The sequence below is a fragment of the Nycticebus coucang genome, unplaced genomic scaffold (assembly GCF_027406575.1).
Source record: "Nycticebus coucang isolate mNycCou1 unplaced genomic scaffold, mNycCou1.pri scaffold_53, whole genome shotgun sequence".
Taxonomy (NCBI): domain Eukaryota; kingdom Metazoa; phylum Chordata; class Mammalia; order Primates; family Lorisidae; genus Nycticebus; species Nycticebus coucang.
This window is the reverse complement of record NW_026515583.1, coordinates 610,354-627,355: the sequence shown is the minus strand read 5'-3', so window position 1 is coordinate 627,355 and position 17,002 is coordinate 610,354. Positions and strand designations below refer to the sequence as shown.

The 17,002-nt window shown below is 38.6% G+C and overlaps 1 protein-coding gene across 1 annotated transcript in view; it reads right to left on the bottom strand.

Annotated features, from left to right (window-relative positions):
- LOC128579414 (ankyrin repeat domain-containing protein 36B-like) overlaps positions 1 to 17,002 on the bottom strand; it is a 171,198-nt gene that overhangs the window by 48,027 nt on the left and 106,169 nt on the right. Inside the window, exons 16-18 of the mRNA XM_053581525.1 lie at positions 3,536 to 3,564; positions 3,373 to 3,454; positions 464 to 531 (exon numbers count right to left, since the gene is read on the bottom strand). Coding sequence (XP_053437500.1) covers positions 464 to 531; positions 3,373 to 3,454; positions 3,536 to 3,564 — 179 coding nt within the window. The remainder of the gene's footprint in view (positions 1 to 463; positions 532 to 3,372; positions 3,455 to 3,535; positions 3,565 to 17,002) is intronic.

Sequence of the window (17,002 nt, the reverse complement as noted above, 5' to 3'; positions counted from 1 at the left end):
CAGAGGCCATAAGGAGAAAGAAATACTTTACCTGGCATGAATGACTGGCAGTATAAAATTCCACTACAGTTTGGGACATTGGGAATGGTGATTCTTTGAACATGAGTCCAACTCAGTGGCCATCTTGGTGAAATTGCTCATAATTTCTCTTGCTTAGTAATATGATTCTGTACTTGGCAATACCTTCCTTATTATATAAGGTTATAAAACTAAAGAACCAGAAAAACATCAGAAATTCTCTGCCTCGATTCCAAGGACAAAGATTAGCTATAAGTCACTCCTCACTCTAGCAAGGTTTAAGTTTTATAACTAGTTAAAAAAACTCCCTCAACTTAAACATTAGCTTATGACATATGAATTCTAAAATACTATTCTAGTAGGAAATGTCCCTTGGACTATGTCACATCATTCACATAAAGAAAACAGTATTAAACCAGAAACATAAATGTAAATTTGTTTATACCTGTGGCTTGTCATTTTCATCTCCTTTAGGCTCTTCTTCCTCTTCTTCTGATGTAACAAAGTTGTATACTGTAAATTTCATATATTTAGGTAAATGAGTTGATTAGAATGATGTGATAAAAGCTATCAGCTTTATAAAAGTGGATAGAAAGCTACATTGCTGTTGATTTTATAAGTTGAGTTTAGATGAAGTTAAGTCTTTAGCAGACTATAGACTTCCTTAAAAAATACTCCTAATTAATCTAACAATCAGTTGCTTAGAATTATGTGGTAAAAGCTATCAGCTTTATAAAAATGGATAGAAAGCTAAATTTCTTTTTATTTTATAGATTGAGAGTTAGATGAAGTTGTCTTTAGCAGACTATATACTTCTTTAAAAAATACTCCTAATTACCTAACACTTGAAAAACCACTCAGAAAACTACTAGGCATTAGTGTGTAAAAGGCACACAAAGATCACAGATTCACGCAGAAATTCATCCACCCAACATAAATGACAAAGCCATCATAAACAAAGAAAAAATTTTCAATCCAGGAAAACATATCAAGTAGCCCTGTTTACTTCTTTCTCCTACTTAATAGAACCTGCCAGGCATTGCACATGTTATTCACTAAGTTGCTGTTACTTTTTATACCATAATCAGTGTATGCCCTGTGACTTACGTGTGAAATGCTTTCCTTCTAATATGCTGACAATATTTGTTCCGTTTGTTCTTTACTTTTTTCTTCTTGTTATTTTTCTCCTTTCTTTTCTTTTCTTTCATTCTTTCCTTCTCTATTTTTGGACACAGATTGCTATGTGAGGACTCTATTAATTACAGCTCTTTCCCTGGACAAACGGCATCTACTCTCTCACTGAGGCCTCAGCACTTACGGATTTCTCTTCTGCACCTTCCCCACCTGAACTATAAGTTAATTCTTTCCATTTCTATTCCCCAGATCCCAAGGCTGTAGGTCACAATATTCCATAGCATTGTTGGGCACAGAGTTTTTATCTATTCTACTTGATAATTATACTGTGGTTAAAGGGAAATGAATAAGATCTGTCAATGTTGGCTTTTCCAGAAGTCATGTCTGAACTGAGAAGTAAAGGGTGAGATGAGCAAGATGAAAAGATGGAGAGGCCAGGAAAAAGGCAGAGCAGGACAGGAAGCAGCAGGAGTAAAAACAAGTCTGAAAGAGGATGTGCATTTGTCCAACAGAGAGGGATTGGTTCAGAGGGCACTCCCAGAGGTAGTTCAGTAATGCTAGTGAAAAGACAGACACACAGGAAAAGGGCTAAAATGGAGAGTTGAGAAAAAGTCAGATTGTGAAAACCCCATGTGAGACCTAAGGTACTGTTATAGGTACTATATTACGAATTCAAGGTCTGCTTAATCATCCTAATGGCCCTGGAGAGGGACCACAGTTAGGGAAGGTAAATTCCAGGGCCACATGTATAAACAGAAGATGACTTACAGGCTATACTGCAAAATAAATGCACTTCTGAAATATATGAGTGGTTCCAGAAATGTTTCACATAGTGTTAGCCTCCAGTGTAATGTGGTTTTTTATGGAATGAATAATCTGAGTTTTGTATTATAATTTTTTTCAATTTCAATGCTCAGTATAGTAAGATTTTTTAAATTAAATCATAGCTGTGTACATTAATGCAATCATAGGGTACAATGTGCTGGTTTTATATACAATTTGAAATATTTTCATTGAACTGGTTAACATAGCCTTCATGGCATTTTCTTAATTATTGTGTTCAGACATTTATATTCTGCATTTAGTAAGTTTCACCTGTACCCTTTTAAAATGCTCTGTAGGTATGATCCCACCATTTACCCTCCATCGACCCATCCTCTCCCTCCCCTCCCCTCCCTTACCCCTTTCCCCATATTCTTGTGCTTTAATAGGGTTATAGCTTTCATATGAAAGCTATAAATCAGTTTCATAGTAGGGCTGAGTACATTGGATACTTTTTCTTCCATTCTTGAGATACTTTGCTAAAAAGAATATTTTCCAGCTCCACCCATGTAAACATGAAAGAGGTAAAGTCTTCATCTTTCTTTAAGGCTGCATAATATTCCATGGTGTACATATACCACCATTTATTGATCCATTCCTTGATCGAGGGGCACTTGGGCTTCTTCCATGACTTAGCAATTATGAATTGGGCTGCAATAAACCTTCTGGTACAAATACCTTTAATGTTTACAATGGACTGTATACAAAGGCTCCTAGGGATCCCCAATCACATTTACTTACCAATGCCCCTTTTCTAATCTGCGTTCAGAGTGTTCAGTTAAGTGTGGTACACATATGTTGGAAAGGTATAGAGAGCTTAAATTAAACAAGGATACTAGTGTCATTCTCAACAGATGCAAAAAATGTAAAGTTGAGCAAATAAAGAAGTTGCAATGTATACCATCTTTGTACAGTTTTATGACACAAAGACTAATTCTCAGCAATATTTATCACCAGACACACTTTGAAAGTCTATGGAAATAATGTCCAGACAACTCCCGGTGTTGATTACTTCTGTGTAATATATTCAATAGTACGGAAGGACTATTTCCTACTATTAACCTTTCAGGATCATGGTTTTAAGACTGTGTCTACCAAATAGTAATAAAGGAATGATTATTTTACTAATAAGGATACTCCCTCACACAAACACACTCTGCTAATTGGATCATCTGACTTCCTTTGCATCATCAGTGTAAAATCAGTAAGATGGAATAATTAAACATGACTGAGATGTTAACATGAAGTGCTCCTCTAAGTAAAGATTTGAATTCCAAGAAGCACTTGGAAAGTTGTGGAATCACCAAATTCACCTCTGTCAATTCCCTAACAAGGACAGGGATGTCAAATCAGAGAACAATGGGAGGCAGAATAACAACAACAACAAAAGAAAATTACCTGTTGCAGCTGGTTTAACTTTAATCCTTTGTACTCCTTTTTTTGGAATAGGAGGTTTTATATCAACATCACGCACAGTAAGCTTTGAAACAAATTGTATCATAAGTAAAGTATAATTTCACATAATGTACAGAAAATAATTCAAGACAATGAATATTATTACCTGATACTGAGGTTGTGTCTTAACATGCACTGAAAAAAAAAAGAGAATATACAATCAGTGTAAATGACAGTGTAAATGTAAATATGACAAAGCCAAACATACAGTGGAGGAGAGTTCCTATTGAGCAGAAGCCTCAAGCTGGGCTTTAAAAATAATTACTTTAGGTTTCAGGCTGCTTTTTCTCTCTTTTATTGGTGGATTGATTGATTTATGGGCAGACAGGAGCATAACAGACAAAAACTGAAGACAATAGGAATACAAGTTTAATATAATATACAGTTAAAACTTCAAAAGTGAGATTATGTTTCAAATGAAAATCACTCATATACAAAAGTGCACATACAGAAGAGTGAAGAGTGGTCTTTATTTGAAGGAGCAAATCATGACCCAGAGAGCATAAAAGGCAAGGCCGATGGCAGAAGCTTACAGCATGTCTTTACTACAACCCAAAACATCATTTGTACAATAGGCTGCAATTAACTGCCAAGTTCTTCAGTTTGTGGACATCATTTAGGAAGAAACACAGCTATGATGACAGTTCAGATGAGGGCATAATCCATTTCTCATTAGAGGAATGGTTCAATCGATCTGCATGGCTAGACCCTTGTAGAATAGCAGTTTTAAAAATTTGATCTTTTCCACACCCACAAGAGACGCAAGTATACCAATATTTCTTAGGTCCTCTACTTTTGTGCTGTTAACTTTCTTTCTCAATTCATATAAGAGGTATGTGAGAAATTATACTGAGCTATCTATGGTGAATTATTTATCAAAAAGGAAACACTGAATGGCCATATAATTAGATGTTGGGTGGCTCCTGTGGCTCCAAGGAGTAGGGCACTAGCCCCATATGCCAGAGGTGGCAGGTTCAAACCAAGCCCTGGCCCTAAAAAAAAAAAAAAGTTAAAATGTTTTTAAAAAAGAATTATTAGATGTTAATGAATTTTTGTATTCAAAAATCACTAGAATATTCACTGCACGTGACATTAAAATTCAGAAAAAATAAGCTTTTAGGCTTTTTAAAAAAATTTTCAGAATATTAGGGGATACATATTTTGCTTGCATTGTTTACTTTTATACAGATTGAATCAAATGATAAGTGTACTGTTTCTAAAATGAATGTTCTTGGAGATCTCACATTAACTCATTAAGGGATTTTACGAAACAGCTACTTTATAGAAAGAAATAGCATTTGCAAAAAAAGCCACCCATCTTTGTTCAATGCAACCTCATCTTATTTTTTTTTTTTTTTTTTTTTTTTTCTTTTTTTTTTTTTATTGTTGGGGATTCATTGAGGGTACAATAAGCCAGTTACACTGATTGCAATTGTTAGGTAAAGTCCCTCTTGCAATCATGTCTTGCCCCCATAAAGTGTGACACACACTAAGGCCCCACCCCCCTCCCTCCATCCCTCTTTCTGCACCCCCCCATAACCTTAATTGTCATTAATTGTCCTCATATCAAGATTGAGTACATAGGATTCATGCTTCTCCATTCTTGTGATGATTTACTAAGAATAATGTCTTCCACTTCCATCCAGGTTAATACGAAGGATGTAAAGTCTCCATTTTTTTTAATGGCTGAATAGTATTCCATGGTATACATATACCACAGCTTGTTAATCCATTCCTGGGTTGGTGGGCATTTAGGCTGTTTCCACATTTTGGCGATTGTAAATTGAGCTGCAATAAACAGTCTAGTACAAGTGTCCTTATGATAAAAGGATTTTTTTCCTTCTGGGTAGATGCCCAGTAATGGGATTGCAGGATCGAATGGGAGGTCTAGGTTGAGTGCTTTGAGGTTTCTCCATACTTCCTTCCAGAAAGGTTGTACTAGTTTGCAGTCCCACCAGCAGTGTAAAAGTGTTCCCTTCTCTCCACATCCACGCCAGCATCTGCAGTTTTGAGATTTTGTGATGTGGGCCATTCTCTCTGGGGTTAGATGGTATCTCAGGGATGTTTTGATTTGCATTTCTCTAATATATAGAGATGATGAACATTTTTTCATGTGTTTGTTAGCCATTCGTCTGTCGTCTTTAGAGAAAGTTCTATTCATGTCTCTTGCCCATTGATATAAGGGATTGTTGGCTTTTTTCATGTGGATTAATTTGAGTTCTCTATAGATCCTGGTTATCAAGCTTTTGTCTGATTGAAGATATGCAAATATCCTTTCCCATTGTGTGGGTTGTCTCTTTGCTTTGGTTATCGTCACCTTAGCTGTACAGAAGCTTTTCAGTTTAATGAAGTCCCATTTGTTTATTTTTGTTGTTGTTGCAATTGCCATGGCAGTCTTCTTCATGAAGTCTTCCCCCAGGCCAATATCTTCCAGTGTTTTTCCTACGCTTTCTTTGAGGATTTTTATTGTTTCATGCCTTAAATTTAAGTCCTTTATCCATCTTGAATCAATTTTTGTGAGTGGGGAAAGGTGTGGGTCCAGTTTCAGTCTTTTACACGCAGACATCCAGTTCTCCCAACACCATTTATTGAATAGGGAGTCTTTCCCCCAAGGTAAGTTCTTGTTTGGTTTATCGAAGATTAGGTGGTTGTAAGATGTTAGTTTCATTTCTTGGTGTTCAATTCGATTCCAAGTGTCTATGTCTCTGTTTTTGTGCCAGTACCATGCTGTCTTGAGCACTATGGCTTTGTAGTACAGACTAAAATCTGGTATGCTGATGCCCCCAGCTTTATTTTTGTTACTAAGAACTGCCTTAGCTATACGGGGTTTTTTCCGGTTCCATACAAAACGCAGAATCATTTTTTCCAAATCTTGAAAGTACGATGTAGGTACTTTGATAGGAATGGCATTGAATAGGTAGATTGCTTTGGGAAGTATAGACATTTTAACAATGTTGATTCTTCCAAGCCATGAGCATGGTATGTTCTTCCATTTGTTAATATCCTCTGCTATTTCCTTTCTGAGGAGTTCATAGTTTTCTTTATAGAGGTCCTTCACCTCCTTCGTTAGGTATATTCCTAGGTATTTCATTTTCTTTGAAACTATGGTGAAGGGAGTTGTGTCCTTAATTAGCTTCTCCTCTTGACTGTTATTGGTGTATACAAAGGCTACTGACTTGTGGACATTGATTTTATATCCTGAAACATTACTGTATTTTTTGATGACTTCTAGGAGTCTTGTGGTTGAGTCTTTGGGGTTCTCTAAGTATAAGATCATGTCGTCAGCAAAGAGGGAGAGTTTGACCTCCTCTGCTCCCATTTGGATTCCCTTTATTTCCTTGTCTTGCCTAATTGTATTGGCTAGAACTTCCAGCACTATGTTGAATAGTAAAGGTGACAGAGGACAACCTTGTCTGGTTCCAGTTCTAAGAGGAAAAGCTTTCAGTTTTACTCCATTCAGTAAAATATTGGCTGTGGGTTTGTCATAGATAGCTTCAATCAGTTTTAGAAATGTGCCACCTATGCCTATACTCTTCAGTGTTCTAATTAGAAAAGGATGCTGGATTTTATCAAATGCTTTTTCTGCATCTATTGAGAGGATCATGTGATCTTTATTTTTGCCTCTGTTAATATGGTGGATAACGTTTATGGACTTGCGTATGTTGAACCAGCCTTGCATCCCTGGGATGAAGCCTGCTTGATCATGATGAATGACTTTTTTGATGATAAGCTGTAATCTATTGGCTAGGATTTTGTTGAGAATTTTTCCATCTATATTCATGAGTGAGATTGGTCTGAAATTCTCCTTTTTGTTTGGGTCTTTTCCTGGTTTTGGTATCAGGGTGATGTTTGCTTCATAGAATGTGTTGGGGAAGATTCCTTCTTCCTCAATTTTTTGGAATAATTTCTGCAGTACAGGAATAAGCTCTTCCTTGAAGGTTTGATAGAATTCTGGAGTGAAGCCATCTGGACCAGGGCATTTTTTAGTTGGAAGCTTTTTTATTGTTTCTTTGATCTCAGTGCTTGAAATTGGTCTGTTCAGGAGGTCTATTTCTTCCTGGCCAAGTCTAGGGAGAGGGTGTGATTCCAAATATTGACCCATTTCCTTCACATTGTCAAATTTCTGGGCATACAGTTTCTGGTAGTATTCAGAGATGATCTCTTGTATCTCTGTGGGATCAGTTGTTATTTCCCCTTTATCATTTCTGATTGAGGTTACTAGAGATTTTACTTTTCTATTTCTAGTTAGTCTGGCCAATGGTTTATCTATTTTATTTATTTTTTCAAAAAACCAACTCCTTGTTTCATTAATTTTCTGAATGATTCTTTTGTTTTCAATTTCATTGATCTCTGATTTGATTTTGAAGATTTCTTTTCTTCTACTGAGTTTAGGCTTAGATTGTTCTTCTTTTTCCAATTCCATAAGGTCTCTTGTGAGATTGTTGATGTGCTCTCTGTCTGTTTTTCGAATGTAGGCATCTAAAGCGATGAATTTTCCTCTCAAAACTGCTTTTGCAGTATCCCACAGGTTTTGGTAGCTTGTGTCTTCATTGTTGTTATGCTTAAGGAAGTTAGTGATTTCCTGTTTGATTTCTTCCTGCACCCATCTGTTATTCAACAGAAGATTGTTTAATTTCCACGCCTTTGGATGGGGTCGAGCATTTTTGTTGGAGTTGAGTTCCACCTTTAGTGCCTTATGGTCTGAAAAGATACAAGGTAAAATTTCAATTCTTTTGATTCTGTTGATATTTGTTTTGTGTCCCAGGATATGATCAATTTTGGAGAATGTTCCATGGGGTGATGAGAAGAATGTATATTCTTTATCTTTGGGGTGGAGTGTTCTATATGCGTCTATCAAGCATAATTGTTCTAGGGTCTCATTTAAATCTCTTATATCTTTGTTTAATTTCTGTTTAGAGGATCTGTCCAGCTCTGTAAGAGGTGTGTTAAAGTCCCCTGTTATGATGGTATTATCAGATATCATATTGCTCAGACTGAGTAAGGTCTGTTTCAAGAATCTGGGAGCATTTAAATTTGGTGCATAGATATTTAGAATTGAAATGTCTTCTTGTTGTAGTTTTCCCTTGACCAATATAAAGTGACCATCTTTGTCTTTTTTGACTTTAGTTGCTTTAAATCCACATGTATCTGAAAATAAGATTGCAACTCCTCTTTTCTTCTGAATTCCATTTGCCTGAAAAATTGTCTTCCAACCCTTGACTCGGAGCTTTAATTTGTCTTTTGAAGCCAGGTGTGTTTCTTGCAGACAGCAAATGGATGGCTTGTGTTTTTTAATCCAGTCAGCCAATCTATGTCTCTTCAGTGGGGAATTCAAGCCATTAACATTTATGGAGATAATTGATAAGTGTGGTAGTATTCTATTCGTCTTATTTGGTGAGAGTCCATTGCTTAGTTTTATCTTTTGCATCAGTGTGGAGGTTAGGTTCTGTCCTTTGATTTCTGAGTTCTTACTTTGCTGCTGATCCATTGTGGTGGTCAGTGTGCAGAACAGGTTGAAGTATTCCCTGTAGAGCTGGTCTTGTTGTGGTGAATTTCCTCAATGTTTGTATATCCGTAAATGATTTGATTTCTCCATCAATTTTGAAGCTTAGCTTAGCAGGGTACAGAATTCTGGGCTGAAAATTGTTCTGTTTAAGTAGATTAAAGGTAGATGACCATTGTCTTCTTGCTTGGAAAGTTTCATTAGAGAAGTCTGCGGTAACTCTGATGGATTTGCCCCTGTAGGTCAACTGGCGCTTACTCCTGGCAGCTTGCAGAATCTTTTCTTTGGTCTTGACTTTGGACAGGTTCATCACAATGTGTCTTGGAGAAGCTCGGTTAGAGTTGAGGCGACCTGGGGTCCGATATCCCTCTGAAAGCAGTGTGTCAGAATCTTTGGTGATGTTTGGGAAATTTTCTTTTATAATATTCTCTAGTATGGCTTCCATTCCTCTGGGGCAGTCTTCTTCCCCTTCTGGAATTCCTATAACTCGTATGTTGGAACGTTTCATAAAGTCCCATAATTCTGACAGTGAACGTTCTGCTTTCTCTCTCTTCTTTTCTGCCTCTTTTACTATCTGAGTTATCTCAAAAACTTTGTCTTCTACCTCTGAAATTCTTTCTTCTGCATGGTCTAACCTGTTGCTGATACTTTCCATTGCATCTTTAAGTTCCCTGATTGACTGTTTCATTTCCTTCAGCTCTGCTATATCCTTTTTATATTCTTCATATCGTTCATCTCTGATTTGATTCTGTTTTTGGATTTCCTTTTGGTTATTTTCCACTTTATTAGCAGTTTCCTTCATTGTTTCCATCATTTCTTTCATTGTTTTCAACATGTGTATTCTAAATTCCCTTTCTGTCATTCCTAACATTTCTGTATAGGTGGAATCCTCTGCAGTAGCTACCTCATGGTCCCTTGGCGGGGTTGTTCTGGACTGGTTCTTCATGTTGCCTGGAGTTTTCTGCTGATTCTTCCTCATGAGTGATTTCTTTTATCTGTTTCCTTGCCCTAATTTTCCTTTCACTTCCTCTTGCTCTTTAAGTTCTCGTGCCTGTGGACTAAGGGTTACAGGACCAGAAAGGTGAGAAGGTTGAAGAGCAAAAAAGGGATGAAAGAAAGGAGGACCGAGTGATAAGAAAAAAAAGAAAGATAGAGAAAGGAGAGGGGGTAGGGATAAGGAATATTGACAAAAAGAAGAGAGGCACAGAAAGAGGGAGACAGGGCAATATAGGTGTACAGTAGGGTACTTTGACACAACCTTAAAAAACCCCACCTTCTGGGGGTTGGGTGCCCAGTTGGGTGGTTCCCTTGAGGTCAGCAGCTCTTTGCTAACCTGGTCAGACACAGTACCCCACCTCCACCAAGTAGAGAGGAAAGACAAAAATGCTATAACTCAAACCAAAACAAGCAAACAGAAAACTTTATGGCGATAAAATTGGGTGAAAAACCAAGTGATAGCGGTAGAAACACTAGCAAAAATGAAGTTGTAGTTATTAAAAAAGGCAGCAATGGGAAATTATAATTAAACTAGAAAAATTGAGAAAGAAAAAGGGATCTGTATGGAAAAGATTGAAATTAAGAAACAAAAGAACATCAACAACGTCAAAATAAACAAACAAAAAAACCCAACCAAACAAAAAAAAAAAAAATACACAACCAAAAACAAAGCAGTTTGTATATGTTGTTGAATATTGTCTGGGCAACACGTGGTCTTTTGGGGTATGGGATGTTAGTCACAGTTCCAATACGACTGGAGGCTGCTGATTTCTCAAACCCCAGCAGGTAGACACCCTAAATCTCTCTTCAGCCCACTTAAAAGGCACTTTGAACTTGTAAACTTGCTGAGCAGAAGCTTTCCCAGCTTTCTCGCTGGAATCGCTGCTGAAGTGGCTATCCACTTACTCAGTGTGCCAAAACCGGTCTCACTCTGCCCCTGAGGGTTAGGGCTGCAAGGCGGCTCAGACCCCACCCTTAGGCTACTTGGTTGCTGGGTTACCAGCTCCCACCTGTTTCTAGCTCTGTGACCCTGAGGGCGGAGCTTGCCGGGGCAGATCACTGACAATGGATCCGTGTGACCCACCGCCAAACACTATTAGCTCCGTCTGGCTCAGCGGCTCAGACTGGGGCCCTAGACAACGGCCAAAGTTCTCCGCACTCCCACTCAGACCTTCCCCAAGGCAGTTCAACTCAGTGCCAAGTCCAAGGGCATCAAAAGAGTTCACAGGTAAGGCCTTTCTGGTTTGCAGTCTCGCTGCTACTGAACTTACAGTTGTGGGCGGGTTTAGACGGGTTGAACACACGCGACCACTTGCCGGTTTTCCACTGTTTTAGTCCTCCTCTTGGGGTCCAGAAGTCTCTCGCTGACTCCCTGTATTCTCATAGGAGTGATGATAGGCAGTTCCCACCAGCCAGAGATGCCTGGAGTCCTATCTCCCCAGACTCACGGTGCCCAGATGCAAGGAAGCTGTTACTCGGCTGCCATCTTGCCAACCTCATCTTATTAATTAGTATCAATGCAACATATATCTCAGATGCCTGATCCTTCTGGAGAAAAGAAATGCCTCTCTGTGTTCTGCCCTAATCCCAGCACTTCCTCCTCCTTCCAGTAATCTCTGGAGCTGCAGTAATCCAGTCTTCTCTGTGTGTGCAAATTTCCTGAAGCCACCTGAACTGAGTTCTCTCATGTTTGCTCATCAGTAACTGAGAAATTTCCTCGCTAAACTTCTTTCTGCCTTGCCTCTATGCCCACTCACAAGCCCTCTTGGTTTGCAAAAAAAAAAAAAAAAAGTCTTGCAATCTGCCATCTGCATTCTTTTGATGAATTATTTCCACCACCTCTTTCCTCTTTATTTGCAATAACATCATATATCTAGTATTTCAATTTCTCTATCATTTATTGTCATCCTCCAGCTAGGAACATGCTCAGAAATAAGAACAAAATAATGCTTTCCCTTGATTCTCCGTTGGAAGTGTTCTTCATTGGTGCCTCCTACACATTTCTCTAAAGAGAACTCTACACCCTAGTTATTCAGGGCATTCTGAGGACCAACAGCACTGGAAACAAATGAGAATGCATTACGACTGTAGAATCACAAACCTGCTCAATCACGATGTGCATTTTTAACATTGTCCCCAATGATTTCTTAATGTTTTGAGAAGCTCTTGTATTTAAAGAGTCCACATTTCTTTACCTAAAAATATCCTTTGGAATACAGCTTCCAGTTCCTCCCAGTCACATATTCCACACTTAAATGGCATTTAAAATCACAAAATTTCTAAGAGAATGTTACTTGGCAACAGCTTTCCTGACCTCTCCAGGAGTAAGCCTATTGTCTTCTATCAATTGAATTGAACCATATGATATGAGGAAACATCACTTTATACGATGAGAAATTGCATACCAGTACAGTTCCTTAATGCCTTCCCAACATAGAGAAACAGGGAGAACATGGAATTTGGTGCTACTTGTCTCACTCATTTTGGCCCTGGAAGCTCATTTTATTATATTCTTCCCACCTGTCTTAACTCCTTAATCTACCTTTTATTTAGAAGTATTTTATTGGAACACTCTGCCATTACATCCATCTGCTCCTTTTGTCTCTATGTATTCCCTGTACTGTCTGCTTTCCCAATTCTTCATTCCCTTTTGTAAACCTGCCCTTTTCCTCATTTATTGACTTTGCTCAGCTCTTGCACTATATTGAGATGGAACTAAAGATTCCATTAATTTAGTGATACTCTTGATTTCATCATCATCTGTTGCTGACACCTGAGAAGAGATACAATTTATCACTGTTTTGCTTCTTCTTCTTCTTTTTTTTTTTTTCTACCATACATATCTAAAAGCCAAGGTTGTTTTTGGTGCTGATGTTCCTCAATAAACATTCGTTCACATAACATTTTTCATAAGATACATTGTTTACCCTCTAATTGTTTGCATACTTTCTTGTTTCCATTTGAATTTCCATTTCGAGAAGAACCACCAAAATCATCCTTGGTAAGATTCTCCAATAAATTCTGTTAATATTAACATCAACTATTAAGTTTCAAGTATATTATAGTTACAATAAGTGGTATCAAGATTTCCTAATCACTTTTGTCAAAAATGTTTGAATTTTCTTTTCTTTTCTTTTTTTTTTTGTATTTAAAGAGTCCACATTTCTTTACCTAAAAATATCCTTTGGAATACAGCCTCCAATTCCTCCCAGTCACATATTCCACACTGAAATGGCATTTAAAATCACAAAATTTCTAATGGAATGTTAGAAAAAACAGAGTCTCACTTTATGGCCCTCTGTAGAGTGCCGTGGCCTCACAGAGCTCACAGCAACCTCCAACTCCTGGGCTTAAGCGATTCTCTTGCCTCAGCCTCCCGAGTAGCTGGGACTACAGGCGCACACGACAATGCCCGGCTATTTTTTGGTTGCAGTTTGGCCAGGGCGGGGTTTGAACCCATCACCCTCAGTATATGGGGCCGGCGCCTTACAGACTGAGCCATAGGCGCCACCCAAAAAATGTTTGAATTTTCTACTCTAAGAATATATATATATATATATTTTAACTTTAAAAGAAAAAAAGAATGTCTTCTAAACCAGAGCATTGCAGCCATACATATGTTCTCGAGATGAACTTTACCTTCCACTTCTGTATGGCTACAGGTTCTGTAAATTGAGCATGGGCAGCCAAAAGAAACATATTCGAAAACACAACATTAACTCATGTTATATAGCAACAAGGATCTTACTTCACCTTCCATAACATTACTTTGCATTCTCCACCAAACACAGATGAACATTGTGAATAATATAATACATGGGCTATCATACTTCTGGCATTACATCCTTAACATATTTCTCACTCTAGAAATATTTCAGTGTTGACGTTAGATACTGGCATAATGGGCAACTTTGGAGTATGTCATGTTGAGTATAAGCTCAACGATGTCAATGCTGCTTCATTTAGCTAAACAAAGCCTTGAAAACATCAAAATGTTTTGTGATAAAATATTTACTGATAGGAAAAATTGTTGAAGAAAAGGAAATCCTCTCATAAGAACAACTTGCCTTATGTTTATGTTTAAGTAAAAGCAAGCAAACAGTACATAAACTGTGCATCTCCTTCCCAATTAGGAAACAACTTCAAGAAAGTATGGCAATCCTTAATAAAAATGGAAGGATAGGAACAGAGAACACATCTCTTAGAAGCACCTAAAATGTTCTGGGCACTTACTTGTACATTTTCTTTTCTACACATTATACAAATGAACATAAAAATCATGATGAAGATGGCGACCCTCAGTTCTGCTAATCAAATCTTTATTAATTAGATGTAATTAATAAAACATGCAAACTTGGAAAATCAGAATGGACCAGACAACTGACAAAGGAAAAAGCAGCAGAGGCAAGGGAACCATCTACCTCGTTTTGAACTTGAACTTTTTCTTCTCTGAAGAGCTCAATCCAAATAAAGCATCTCCTGGACGCATTGTAATTAACTATGCCCAAGTAAACATGAGGGAGAGAATTGTACAAACAGCCAGATGTAACTAAAGTATAACCTACAAGATGAAGAATATTAGAATGACTGCAGATCTCTCTGCTGAAACTTTTCAAGCCACAAGAGGATGGACATCCATTTTCAATCTCCTAAAAGAAAATAACTTTCAGCCTAGGATCCTGTATCCAGCTAGACTGACTTTCATTTTTGATCGAGGAACCAAATACTTCACTGACACACACATGTGGAAGAAATTAGCCATAACTAAGCCAGGTATCAATGAAATTCTCAGACTCATCCTCCATCATGATCAGATTAATGGTCTACCACTGAAGTAAACTCACCCAGAAAACCTGGAATGAAATCTAACATCCACAATGGTGAAAGGATTGAAAATGTCCACTGTCGGGGAGGAGGCAAGATTTCCACAGAGCCAGATTTCCACAGAGGCACCCGTCCAAAAGGTGGGTGAAAGGACAGAAGTTTAGCAAGTAAGCTGATGGTTTGGAGCTGAGCCAGGAGTGAAGATTGAAGAACACATCACCCCTGCTGAGGCGAGCTAAGAACCCAAGGAAACAAACAATAAGTACAAAACCCATCACCAAGTGGATGTAAGTCCTCTCCCCCATGAGAATACCTCGCAGGATACTTTCTACAAACAAGCAAGCAGAGTTCAGATCTCCTCCTATTTTATCCCATGTGACAGACACTCTATAAACCAGAACTCCTTCCCCAGAGATGTACCACTAGTGTGCCATGGTGCTCTCCCATGAGGCATAAAACTGAACATAGACTCTACCTGCAATTCTGAACTCCCACCACTCCCCTCCACTCTCACCCTATGTTCTGGAAAGCCTGTCCCCCATGGAGTCCAGATTTGTGGGCATTTTCTCGAGAGCTGTGGACAGGGCATGGGCTGTTATGAGTCTGTGCTGAAACAGAGGCATGGGTGGAAAGTGGGGACTGTGAAGCAAGGGAGCCATACAAGAGAAGAAGAGATGGCGCCCCATGGGGGCAGCGCAGCAGTGGCAGTGGCATGAACAATAGGGCTCACACCCCTGGTGATGTTTTGAAGAAACACTTCCCGCCTCTCTTAGCAAGAACAGGCAGCTGGCTTATGCCCTGGGGGCAGCCATGGGTGGAACAGATCTGAGATGGATACACAGGCCCATGACCAAAGGATACACCTGAGGCAGTACCTGCCTTGGAGTGGCGTGACAGGGACAGACAATAGTATCCACGTGAACACAGAGAAGGTATACAACCAGGGCAGGGCTGAGTCAGAAATGCTGCTTCTGAGAGCCCAACATGCAACTGGCCCCCAGAGGAGCATAGCTGGGACAAAAGCAGGTGGAGCAGCAGCATCAGTCCAGGGAAGGGCTGAAACTAGAGCCATTTCTAAGCTCTAACTGTACCTGCCCCAACACAGAGTGTAATGGAGACAGAGATGCCAGCTCCATGAGAACTGATGCAACAGGAGTGATATAGGGCAGTCACAATTTCTGTTAACTCAAATAGCACCTGGCCTGCAGGAGAATATACCCAGGAAAGAAATGCAATTTCTGTGAGAATTGAGTTGTCTCAAGAATTCAATGAATTCAAAGACAAAGTCAACAAAGTTCTGACACATTGAGGCAAGAACTTGTAGCCCTCAAAGATCTGAGAAATATAGTAGTATCCCTCAGTAACAGAGTGGAGCAGGCAGAAGAAAGGATTTCTGACATTGAAGACAAAGCTTTTGAATGCTCCCAAATGCTCAGTGTGGAAGAGAAAGGGAGAGCAAAAATGGATCATTCTCTCAGAGAGCTCTGAGACACTTCAGAGAAAACTAACATTTGCCTTTTACCAATTCCTGAAGGGGATGATGTTGCCTCGAAAGCCACAGATGCTCTACTGCAAGGGATAATTGAGGAGAACTTATCAAACATGGCAAGAGATTCTGAAATTAAGAGAGCAGACAGTTTCAGAACCCCAACATGACTCAACCCAAATAAAGCATCTCCCAGACATATTATAACTAACTTCGCCAAAGTTAATATGAAGGAGAAAATTTTACAAGCAGCCAGACATAAGAAAACCATAACCTACAAAGGTAAGAATATTAGAATGACTGCAGATCTCTTTACTGAAACTTTTCAAGCTAGAAGAGGGTGGTCATCGAACTTTAACTTCCTACAATGAAATAACTTTCAACCCAGGATCCTGTATCCAGCTAAACCAAGGTTCATTCATGATAGAGAAGTTAAATACTTTAATGACATTTACATGTTGAAGAAATCTGCCATAACGAAACTACCTCTCCAGAATATTCTCAATCATATCCTCTACTGTGACCAGCACAATCCTCTACCACCAAAGTCAACTCACTCAGAAACTTTTGATAAAATTCCAACTTTGCAGTGGAAAAAGGATTAAAAATGCCCAGTGGACTTTTGAAAAAACATGATACCCAAAATACTACTAGGCTTCTCAGTATTGTCAATTAATGTGAATGGATAGTGTCCTCTAAAGAGGCACAGGCTGGCTGACCGGATACAAAAACTCAAGTCAGATATCTGTGGCATACAAGAATCT